This window comes from Prionailurus bengalensis, chromosome A2 (assembly GCF_016509475.1).
Source record: "Prionailurus bengalensis isolate Pbe53 chromosome A2, Fcat_Pben_1.1_paternal_pri, whole genome shotgun sequence".
Classification (NCBI taxonomy): domain Eukaryota; kingdom Metazoa; phylum Chordata; class Mammalia; order Carnivora; family Felidae; genus Prionailurus; species Prionailurus bengalensis.
The window spans coordinates 47294419-47307053 of NC_057348.1; the positions used below are offsets into that span (position 1 = coordinate 47294419).

Here is a 12635-nt window from a genome sequence, read left to right on the forward strand (position 1 = left end):
TGTTTAACCAGAAGTTCAAAGTCTTCTAAAGCTTGATCTAGTTTCACTTTCCAGGCCTTTTTATTTTTATTTTTCTCAGTTTTGTCTCTTCTTGCTTGGGCATAATTGATTTTCAACTAAAAACCTCTGAAAACTGCCATTGCTTTGATGCCTTTCAGGCTTGGGCCTCATCATCCCTTCACGTTATGTGATCACCCTGTCTCCACCAGTCTTTCCTGCTGGTCCTTGAAAGTCTATCTCAAATGCCATGGTCTTTATGAAACCTTTCTAGATCTTAACTCAAAGTGACTCCTTCCTCCTCTTCATCATATATGTCTTTATGTCTGCTTAATGGCGGCTGTAGAGTTACATGAAAACTGCCCCTGTTCATTGAGTAGACTGTGAAGGTCGTGAAGGTACCAATGTCACCTGTATCAGTCAGGTTGTAGGAGGGAAACAGATGGCCGCTTTGATTAGGATAGTTGGATGAAGGTGTGTTTGAAGAGAAACCAATTACATAGGTTTGCGAAGAGTGTAAGGAAACCGCAAGAGACACTGAAGGAACATGGGGCTAAAGAGTGGAGCTGTAACCCTGAGGAATGAGCCAGGGGAATTCACTTCTTGTCTCTGGTCTGCTGCTGAGGTTCTCAACTGGTCAAGCCCATCCAGAAACTGGAGTGTATGGTTGTCCATGAACCCACTACCCATATGTCAACCACTCTGAGAGAGCAGGGTTGAGGAGAGAAAGTGTTTCTGGTGTAGAAAAAAAAAGCAAATGGAAGACATCTGTGCTGTGCTCATCTTTTGAAAGTTTTCTGTGCCTCACTCAAGCCTGCTATATTTTCAGCACCAGTAAATAAATGTTTGAGGTTCTATATTTTTGCACCTTTTTATGTCTTTTGTTTCTGTGTAATTTATGCCATTATGGAAATTTGTTTTCTTTTTAAAATATTTTATTAACATTTCTCTCCCCAAACTGGATGATTCAGAGACTTAAGTGACATATCAGTGACCAACAAACTATTTCTTTTGATTTTAGATGTATGAAATATGCATATATACATATATATACATATATATGCATATATACATATATACACATCTATCTGTAGGTATCTATATATGTGTCCATCTTTCTATACACACACATATACACACACACACACACACACACACTGAATCCATGGAGAAGTGGTTGATAATAAACAGTGAGAGGAGGAAAATTAGCAGTCATGTATATCAAGAAAATCACTAATATATCTTGAATTTTAAGGACAAGGCTAGAAGATTTTTACATTTGTACTGAAATAAAATATATGACATACCCCATACTCAGTCTCTGAGCTGAGAACAGAATCCTTCATGCTTTAAGAGTGAGCAGAAGAGGAGCCTCAAAAACTATTCCTAGGGCTTTGATTTCAAATCCTAATTAGTTGTACTTGGAAAATTAGTTCTAAGTACAGATCTTGGCACTTGTAATTGTGAGCTGACATTGAACTCACTTTATTTTAGACTTTGAAAGCAGATTAAATTCATGTTAAATTAAGTTTTTCTTCTCTCCTGTTGCTTTTTGAACGTAAATCTTGAAATAATTCATCAACACTGCCTCTCTGGCTTCTGGGAAAAGGGTCCATTCTCACACCTCAGTGACCAATGGTTGGTTTTCCTGAGCCTCCCAGTTTTCCACTGATGAAAATTTAAGCGGCTTAAATCTTTCCTACAAATTACCAGGTCATTTAAAAATAAATTGGGCTCATTTTAATCTAATTCCTAATGCACAACTGCCTGGGGAGTTATTTTCAGCTCCGTTCGTTGCAGTTGGCAATTATCATGCTCCTTTTAAAGAAAAGAAAAGTAACAGGACTATATTTTATCAGAATTACCAGTGATCTTTCAGAGCAACTCATATTTAAGCTAAGTAATGGGAGAAATGAAAGACAGAATAGGCAATGACATAGGCTTGAGAAGGCCCAGCCAAAAACAGAAATGGTGAGGGCATGTAGTCCAGGTGCTAATATTTTACTTTTTTGGGCCATGAAGATCCCAGGTCTGCGTATGACAACAATTAATGTAAATAATTGAAAAGACTTGATGATTTTCTACATCTGCCAATTCTGACTCCATGACTCTGAGACTGCCAGCAAAATTTTACTTTGAATATTCCTGTTTTCCAGAGGATAGGACTTGTGTGCTTAGTTACTGAAATGAACAGTGTAATTCAGTCATTGATTAAACCAGAGGGAATTGCTTCGACTCACAAACCTCAGATCACAAAATCAGAATTGATTTCCTCCTCCTCCTAGTTCTTTATATTGTAAGAGTGTGGGTATTACAAAAATCATTTCCACACTTCAGATGGAAATGTCTGTATCCAATACCCTGTGCAGGGTGTGTGGGTTCACTGGTTTAGAAGCACCTGCAAGGTGTAAATCAAAGATTGTGGGAATTCAAAAGAAGAAAAGATGTTGTCTGATTTGGGAAGGAGGAGGTTGAATATTATGAGTAGGCTTCATGGCAGAGGGGCTATTTGACAGGAAGGTGGATCACATTTAAGAAGGTAGGGATATGAGTGCATTGGACTTTTGGGATCAACAGTGGTGGAAGAGAGAGTAAACATTAGGTTTAGAGTTTGCTGGGAAATGTTTCAGACAGGGGGCTGGTGAGCAATATGTTTGGGCCAGATGGCAGAATGCTTGACCAAGGCATGTGGATTCTCTGCTCTGGGCAGCAAGGAACCATTGAAATAATTTGAAGAATAAAATACTGAATTACTAAAGACAACATTGGGAATGACTTTTATTCCTTCAAACCTTTGTGAACAGATACGATAATGTTGTGTTGCCACTTTGGCATTTTAATGGCAAATATAAATTTCCCTCTCCCCCAATTTAGAACAGAAGGAGCTGTACTTCTAAAATAATATTGATATATGAGCTAACTTTCGACAAACATAAAAGACGATAATTAGCAAACGTGTTGATTCAAATTTAGGTTAAAAACACATGTATTTAAAAGTGGATACCTTACCATTTGGATGGCAAATAGCTAATAAAATCTCCTTCTATTTTGTTTAGGTACGACTAAATCTAATATTATTCTCCATATACCTTTGAGATGTTAATGATGACAATAATAATGATATTCTAATAATCTAAGTGCTTTACATGTAGAATTTTTTAAATCCTCACATCTCCATGAGGTAGCTGCCATTATTATCCCTATTCCATAGATGAAGGGAATGAGGTACAGAGAGCCTGAATAATGTGTTATAGGCCACACACCTCATGAGTGGCAGAGCTGGGATTTGACTTAGCATTTTGGCCCCAGAGTCCATAATCCTAACCACTTTTTTAGGCTGCCACTCCTAGCACAGTAGGGACATAGTCCAGGCTATGGGAACAAAGAAACTGAGACATAAGGAGTACAATGACTTAAACAAGGTCTTCTAGAAATGGGAAAATACAGGATTGCTAAATTTACTTGTGTTTTTTTTTTTTTTCAAAGTTTTTATTTATTTTTGGGACAGAGAGAGACAGAGCATGAACGGGGGAGGGGCAGAGAGAGAGGGAGACACAGAATCGGAAACAGGCTCCAGGCTCTGAGCCATCAGCCCAGAGCCTGACGCGGGGCTCGAACTCACGGACCGCGAGATCGTGACCTGGCTGAAGTTGGACGCTTAACCGACTGCGCCACCCAGGAGCCCCTTTACTTGTGTTTTAAAACAATAGCTTGTGCCAACGAATGGCCCTTCTTGTGAATTGCAAAACTAGATTTTTTTTTTTTATCTGTAGTGACCATCATTTCTTTGGAAATTTGGCTGAAGTTAGATTAAGTGGATGTTTGGCAGGATGCATGGACAGAGAGTTTGATGTATGCAAATCAGTGGCACACCCCAAGCAGGACAGCCTCCTTCAACCACAACAGTAACAAGAGAAGGATTTCCAAGTTCCTTTTCCAGGCCCAGACTAAGTATCCTCTGCAGTGGTCTTATCATACCTCAGATTAAATTTATAGCATGGCTTTTTAAAACACATTGCCATTCATCTGTGTTTCTGTCTCTTCCTTTCTCAACCTTTAGTTTCTCAACCTTTAGTACTGTTGACATTTTGAGCTCGATAATTCTTTGCCACAGTGGGCTCTTTCTCTGTAATGTAGGATGTTTAGCTCCATCCCTGGCTTCTCCCACTACATGCCAATAGCATTACCCTAATCTTGATGATAACACTATAACCAGACATCACTGGTAACCTGGGGAGCAAATCATTCCCAGGTAAGACATACATTTTCTTCCTCTATGTTTAAGCATAGGCAGGGACTAGTTCCCTTCTGTCACTACTCTTAAGCCCTAGGGTATGCTCACTAGTAGGCTAGAACAGAAGTTGGTAACCTGGGATCCAGAATCTCTGGGTTTGCTAACTAGGGTCCATAATAACCTTGACATTATACACCACTGTTTTGTGTATGCAGCCTTTTCTCTGAAGTCCCTAGTTTTCAGAACATTCTCAAAGAGGTTTGTGGCATACTAGATTATTGAGAATATTGCCCTTGAGGGAGTGCTGTGGATTACATATCATAGAATTTTACCTTGGGTAGACTTCTTTCCCTCCCCCCCCTCTTTTCTTCCCACCCCCCAATTTAGGCTAACACACAGTGGTCACAATACTAATACTGGGCAGACATAAATTCCTAAGGATCAATCTTATACCCAAGGTAGTCCAGGCCTGCTTAAATGAGGAAAGTGTTGCTAAAGGAACCGTTTGTGGTAGGGCATGTTCTCTAGGCTAGTAGTAGGGAAATATGGGCACTGGCCCTCTGATGGTGTGGTCAGGTGAATTAGCCCTTATGCCTCATGGGGTGAGGATTAGATCCCTCATCTTGGATGCTAGCCTCCTAGTAGTCCCTGGATTACCATAGGGAATAGCATTGGTTCCAAGGGGGAATTCTGAGCAGGATGAAGAAGCAGCCACTACAAATATTGTGTTTCCTGTCACTTGTCTCTTGTTTCTAGTCCAAACTCCAAAGTTCTTAGACTAGGGGTGGTACACTTTTACATAAAGAGGAGGCTGAGGAGGTAGTATGTGTAAAAAATGAAACAAGATAAAATTCCAGAAATTGAAAAAGACAGGAGGTTAGTAGAAGTCTATAGATGACCATTCATCCTCAGGAAAGTCTTTTTCTTCAGAAATTAAAGATGAATGGGATCTCATACATCAGTTTCATTTTGCATTTGGGGGGGGGGTTAGAATGGGGTAAGGAAATTTGGCTGAATCTTATTTTTCTTTTGGTTTTGATTACTACTTCTAGCAATCTAAGGCTGTGATACTAAAATTTTTAAATTTTTATTATTTATTTATGTTTTTATTTATGTATTTATTTTTAATTTACATCCAAGTTAGCATATAATGCAATAATGATTTCAGGAGTAGATTCTAGTGATTCATCCCCTATGTATAACACCCAGTGCTCAAATCATCAAGTGTCTTCCTTAATGCCCCTTACCCATTTAGCTCATCCTCCCACCTACAATCCCCTTCCTTGTTATATTATTTTTGCTTCCTTTCTCTTAGGTTCATCTGTTTTGTATCTTAATTTGACACGTGAGTGAAATCATTAAGATAGTTGTCTTTGACTAATTTCGTTTAGCATAATACCCTCTAGTTCCATCCACGTAGTTGCAAATGGCAAGATTTCATCCTTTTTGTTTGATGAGTAATAGTCGATTGTGTATGTGCGTGCGTGTGTGTGTATACACAGCACATCTTCTTTATCCATTCATCTGTCAATGGACATTTGGGCTCTTTCCATAATTTGACTATTATCTATAGTGCTGCTATAGACATTGGGGTGCATGAGCCCCTTTGAAACAGAACACCTGTATAAAAAATAATCTCCCTTTGTACTCAACCATTTGGGATTTGGCTTTCTTTCATTTATCACTAAAGCATTTCTCATGGATCCACCTACTAACCTGCCAGTCTGGCTGATGCTTTAATGTTGTTGGAATTGTTTTAAGTCCAACTGGTCCTTCTTTCTCTCGAAAAGGAATACATGGCCTTGGGCCTTGAGATAGACCTGGGTTCAACTCCTTATTTTTCTACGCATTAGTTATATTACTTGAGGAAAGATACTTAGCCCTCATTTTCTTCGTCTGTAAAATAAAAGAAAGAAATCTTACAGAGTTGTGAAGAGCATTAAATAAAATGATATTAAAATTGTTTAATAAAAGGTTTGTTCCTGGGGCACCTGGGTAGCTCAGTCGGTTGAGCGTTTGACTTCATCTCAGGTCATGATCTCATGGTTTGAAGGTTCAAATCCTGTGTTGGGTTCTGTGCTGACAGCTCAGAGCCTGGAGTGCACTTCAGATTCTGTGTCTCCCTCTCTCTCTGCCCCTCCTCTGCTTGTGCTCTCTCTCTCTCTGTCTCTCTCTCTTAAAAATAAACATTAAGGGGAGCCTGGGTGGCGCAGTCGGTTAAGCGTCCGACTTCAGCCAGGTCACGATCTTGCGGTCCGTGAGTTCAAGCCCCGCGTCGGGCTCTGGGCTGATGGCTCGGAGCCTGGAGCCTGTTTCCGATTCTGTGTCTCCCTCTCTCTCTGTCCCTCCCCCGTTCATGCTCTGTCTCTCTGTCCCAAAAATAAATAAACGTTGAAAAAAAAATTTAAAAAAAAATAAAATAAAATAAACATTAAAAATTTTAAAAATTAAATGTGGTGCCTAGGTGGCTGAGTTGGTTGAGGGTCCAACTTCGGCTCAGGTCATGATCTTGCAGTTTGGGAGTTCGAGCCCCGCATTGGGCTCTGTGCTGACAGCTTAGACCTGGAGCCTGCTTCAGATTTTGTGTCTCTCTGTCCCTGCTCCTCCTCCATTCATGATCCATCTGTAAAAAAATGAATAAACATTAAAAATTTTTTTTAAATTAAAAAAAAGTTTGTTCCTTGCCCCATTCATTTGACACCGAGCCTCTCATTTTTTCTTTAATACCCAAGACTTATCTCCACACATTAAAATAGAAATAAACAGGTATAGTTAAAGGTTTGCATTTAAGTGATACCATATATTCACGTAGTCTTATGTGAGCCTCTGCACAAATTTGTGAGACCAGAGTAGAAAGCTTCATTTTATAGATGGGGAGATACAGACAAATGTCTTTGATCCACAGCTAGGAAGTGATAGAGCTGGGACTCAGATTCAGGTGCTCTGGGAATTCTATTTTTATTTTTAACTGCTCCATTAGCTCTCCCAAGTCAAGTAGGAAGAGCAGACCTATGTGGTGAAAAATGACTGAAACAGGCTTCTATCATCCAGAAAGGGCGAATGAAAAAAGTCAACCTGAGTGAGAGAAGTGAGACTGCAAGTTTGAAAAGTCAGAATTACCCAGTGGTGTCTCTGATGTGTTTGAAACCCTCTGGGAAAAGAGCACAAAGGAAAAGATTATTCCATATTAAAATTCTTCTGTTACTAAGTAGGGAGAAAGGACAAGAGAATTTCCTGTCATTTTTTGTCACTTCAGAAGGATTTCTTTTTAATTCCATTTGGTTGAATAGCTGGGTTAGAACCCCAGTAAAGGTACAGGCTCAGCAGCTTCTGGATGACAGTATCTTGGGGTCTTTGAGAAGTCACCAGCCCTTGATGTTCATGTTTCTTTTTCCTTGGCGTCTGCTCTACAGATAAGCTACCCTATAGGCTTCAGGGAAAATACCTAATAAGGAATCTGTATGGATTGTAAAAATCCCATCTTTTCTACAGGACTTTGTAACTGTAAAAACTTTGAGGGCACTTTTCCAGCTCTATTTTGTTGTGGGGGAAAACGGCATGCATGCAGAATTGCCTGCTCTATCAGAGGCAGACATGTTGGAATGGTAGGTAGATAGTTTCCCAGGCAACATTACTGACCTGAAAGTGTAGTCCTCTGCTTGTTTTTACAGTCACACAAAGCACTGTTGGGAGACCTAGAGATGCAGGATATTTAAGTCCAGAATAAAATTGAAAGCATTATTGTCTTTACTTCAAAATAGAGTTTGAGAAATCCAACAGAATGCACAGCACTCTATTCATTAATATTTCCAACATCTTCTCATCTATTTCCTATTCTATTTAAGAAAACCATGGTCTCACAGTGGAGTGTGAATTCATAAATGGCAAGGATTTCTGTGACATACTTTCCAATGTTTTTTAAATCTATGGGATTTATTCACAAACACTGAGCTTTTTATTTTTCCTAGCAAAATCAGTACAACACAAGGTGGGGAAGTAAAGCATTAGTGTTTGCTGCAGTAGAATAGCACTTCAATTTAATATTCAAGTGAGTCCAAGCTAAGTTCCATCTTTCTGGATTGGTCATATCAAGGTTTTAAAAGTTTGAAAACACAGTGAGATATTACCTATCTTTTTTCTTCCAAATCTGATGACTCTGTTTGACATTTGGGCTGCCATTTTGATAAACTCTTCATTATAAATCTTATAACCCTTCATTATAAATAGCCACGATGTGGCTATTGTTAATTATGGACTGAATCTGTATTTGGGAATGCCTTACAAATTTGCAGGCAACTTTCTTGATCATGTAATTACTAGGTCTTGGTAGCGTATTTCTTTTCATGTGATTTACATTATTACTACCTTTGTATACAGAGGCTAATGGTGGTTTCTAAGGCCACATGCAGAACTATTTTATTTGACTTCTAGAAGCTATCACATTTGAGAAAAATAACCTGTATCCATAAAGGTTACCTTTTGGGAAGGGGAAATTGAAAGTCTTATGTTTTATGGGAAGGTCGTATTAAATAATTTTGGGGGAGACCATGGACCACATGCCTTAGACCTTGAGGATCTAATGGCAGTTCTTTCCCTGTTGATTCCTTGGTGACTGGCAAACATAAAGCTAGAGAAAACTGCAGTTACTACAGATGGTGTTCCTCTGCTGGCTGTGTCTCTGATGCCCAGATGTGACGGGGATACTAGTCTCGAGTTCTGTTTGTAGAATGTCTGTACCAAATTTTATTTAGTTGAACTGATTAATTAAAATACCAAGCAGGAGGCAGTCTCAGCAGCTTCCAGATCACAGTCTATTGATACCTCTTAGAAATCATTAATACGTGCTGTTCATATTCCTTTTGTCCCTGTCTACCACTCTACAGATGCAAATGATAAAATTCTGGGGAAATGCCTGGCAGAGTGGATTGTAAAGATTCTTCTTTTCTTTCTTTTTTTAAGTTTGTTTGTTTGTTTGTTTATTTATTTAGAGAGAGAGATATCCAGCAGGGGAGGGGCAGGAGGTGAGGGGGATGGACAGAGGATCCAGAGGATCCAAATCAGGCTCTGTGCTGAAAGCAGAGAGCCCAGTAGGGAGTTTGAACTCATGAAACATGAGATCATGACCTGGGCTGAGGTTGGATGCTTAACTGACTGAGTGACCCACGTGCCCCAAGACCCATCTTTTCTAAAGAACTCTGCAAGTATAAAATTGTTGAGTGAACATTTGTCTTGGATAATGATAGAGTCCATAGAACTGATCCATAAATAATGGTGAAGGAATTGATGAATATCTAATTGTGCAGGGCATGTTTTTTCACATTATAAAATAATATAAAAGGCAACACTTATTTTCAGTGTGTTGGTCATCAGGTGGTTGTGGTGGGGACATTCCAAGAACCAGGAGCCAGTGCTAGCTGTTGGTTTGATGGTCATAAGTTTTATGAAGCAAAGAGCACATGAAAGGAAATACTGGGAAATAGGGGTGGTGAGTTAAGTTGGGGTTGAGTTTCAGAAGGCCTTGAATGAAGGATAAGTTAGGTATTAATTTCTATAGGTAATGAGCTTTGGTGGCACTTACAATTTATAGGTGTTATTTTGGGAAGATTATTGAGGTCAAGGAGACTATGTTCTTTGGTGCTTACCTTGCATAGAGTCTTGCACATAGTAGAAATGTGAATATTAGGTGAATATGTGAATAAATGAAACTATTTTAGATGAGATAGGGGATTGGGCAGTTCTTGAAACATTCCATGGATGAGATGAAGGTTTGCGTTGGTGTGGAGGCAACTGGAATGGAATTGTCTAGAACATATAGAAGAAGCAGGGATTGATATTTGACGTGGAAATAAAGGAGAGAGAAGAACAAAGAAATAAATGAAAGAATGAAGGAGTATAAGGTTGAGAACCAGATTATGATACTGTATTATCCCATTTTACAGAAATGGGGGCTTAGAAAGAAGAGCATATTTGGGCTTAGACATGTGGCATTTTAGTCTATGACTCTGTTGACAGGCTGGCATAGATACACAGCACTGGTGGTCAGGTGAAGACCTTGCCTGAATGTGAGGTTCTCTGAAGAATGATGTTGGTTGAAATCAGGAGGTTGTAGTGTATACAGTTGACATAAACTTACAGTTCTGTGGTAACATTCAGTCCTAGTAGAAACAAGCTAATGGTGTAAGACCAATAATGTCAGTGTATGTTGAAGAGATGTATAGATATCATAGAACAGAGAGAAGAGGGAAGAGTGCCCATTCCTGGCTTTGGACTGCATAGGCATTATCTTTTCAGGGCAAAGTAGGGTAGCAGAAAGTTGGAATCCTATATCTTTGCATTCAAATCCCAAAATTACCATCTCCTGTGCTTTCTGAGAGGCCACAGCCTACTGATGAAGGGCATGGACTTGAGAACTGGAACAACCAGGTGCAGATCCTAGCTTTATCACTTACTAGCTGTAGAACCTACTATACGGGGTAGTTTCAAGGATTATTTAAGTCACTGTAGGACGCTGGGAAATCTGGCCGGCCGGAGGCGGCGGGAAGCAGCCATTGGGCCGCGGCACTGGCAGCGGGAGGCGGCAGGATGGTGAAACTGACGGCGGAGCTGATGGAGCAGGCGGCGCAGTATACCAACGCTGTGCGGGACCGTGAGCTGGACCTCCGGGGGTATAAAATTCCTGTCATTGAAAATCTAGGTGCTACCTTGGACCAGTTTGATGCTATTGATTTTTCTACAATGAAATCAGGAAACTGGATGGTTTTCCTTTGTTGAGAAGACTGAAAACATTATTAGTGAACAACAATAGAATCTGCCATATAGGTGAGGGACTTGATCAGGCTCTACCCTGCCTGACAGAGCTCATTCTCACCAACAACAGTCTCGTGGAACTGGGTGATCTGGACCCCTTGGCATCTCTCAAATCACTGACTTACCTAAGTATCCTAAGAAATCCTGTAACAGATAAGAAGCATTACAGACTGTATGTAATTTGTAAAGTTCCGCAAGTCAGAGTACTGGATTTCCAGAAGGTGAAACTGAAAGAGCGTCAGGAAGCAGAGAAAATGTTCAAGGGCAAACGGGGTGCACAACTTGCAAAGGATATTGCCAGGAGAAGCAAAACTTTCAACCCAGGTGCCGATTTGCCGACTGACAAAAAGAAAGGTGGGCCGTCTCCAGGGGATGTAGAAGCCATCAAGAATGCTATAGCAAATGCGTCAACTCTGGCTGAAGTAGAGCGGCTGAAGGGCTTGCTGCAGTCTGGTCAGATACCTGGCAGGGAACGCAGATCAGGCCCCACTGATGACGGTGAAGAGGAGATGGAAGAAGACACGGTCACGAATGGGTCCTGAGCAAGATCGCCTGAGTATCTACAGGACGTGTAACATCCTCCTGGGACAAGTCCTGCTTTTTGAACTTGGAATAATAGCCTTGTTTGTGTAAGCAAAGTGGAGTTCATAAACATTGTTGAAATGCTTAAGACTGCTGCTGGTAATTTTGTAACATCATACATTTTGAAATCTAAATGCCAGTTTTCTACAAATAGTAAAAATACAAAGACATTCGCTGTGAAAAAGAAAAATAAGTTACTGTAAGTAAAGTATTAGGGCTTTTAAGTACTAGGTAGTAATAATAACCATCTTTATTTAGGGGAATCAATAGTTTGAATGATGTTTAACTTTGAGAGGACTCGGTATCCTGATCTGTACAAATGGAATTGATAAACCAAAAAGAAATCTGCTTACCTTTTTCCCAAGAGTGATGGATGTTTCATTGTAAGTGGGCTCGGGCTTTTGCTTTGTACGTTTACCTGGGGGTTTTCATGGCTTATTATACTTTACCCCTTGATAATCCATTTCTTTTCCCCAGACTCACTCCTGATAAGACAGTATCCAGATAAAATAGATGTTTTGACACCTCTAATATGAACGTCTGTAATGTGAACCCTCTGTCTCCAGTGTTAGGTTTGTTCTCTTGCACCTAAGACACACACATACACACACAAGCAAACGTTAAAAAGACAATCAGCTCATGCAACTCAGAAGTCTTTGGGTCATTTTATCTCCTGATATGGCTGGATTTCGAAGCTCAAATGCTGTCATTGGGGCTCTATCACTTTCTTCATTTCTTGCCTCTTTCTGCTATTTTGGGGCTTCTAGATGAGATATATATCTTAGGATATCTGTTTATCAGCTCAAGGAAGGAATTCGAACTATCTCTATTTTGGTGACAAGCCTCACTCCTTAATCAGCCATTTTATTCAGATTAAAGGTGTGCTGTGATGGGCCTGACCTGGGTCACATGCCATTTGGGTGGACAGATCCCAAGTCTGTAGGTAGCAGTCAAATAAAGTCTTCCGGGAAGTCTGGAAGGATACCTATTATAATCCATTATGTCTACTTAGATA

The 12635-nt window shown here is 39.9% G+C and overlaps 1 protein-coding gene across 1 annotated transcript; it reads left to right on the plus strand.

Moving 5' to 3' along the window:
* Positions 1 to 10770: 10770 nt before the first annotated feature.
* On the plus strand, positions 10771 to 11790 carry LOC122486416 (U2 small nuclear ribonucleoprotein A'-like). The gene is given in 2 exon segments (XM_043585838.1): positions 10771 to 10961; positions 10964 to 11790. Coding segments are annotated over 2 exon segments (765 nt in total). The 5' UTR covers positions 10771 to 10813; the 3' UTR covers positions 11581 to 11790.
* The last annotated feature ends 845 nt before the right edge of the window (positions 11791 to 12635 follow it).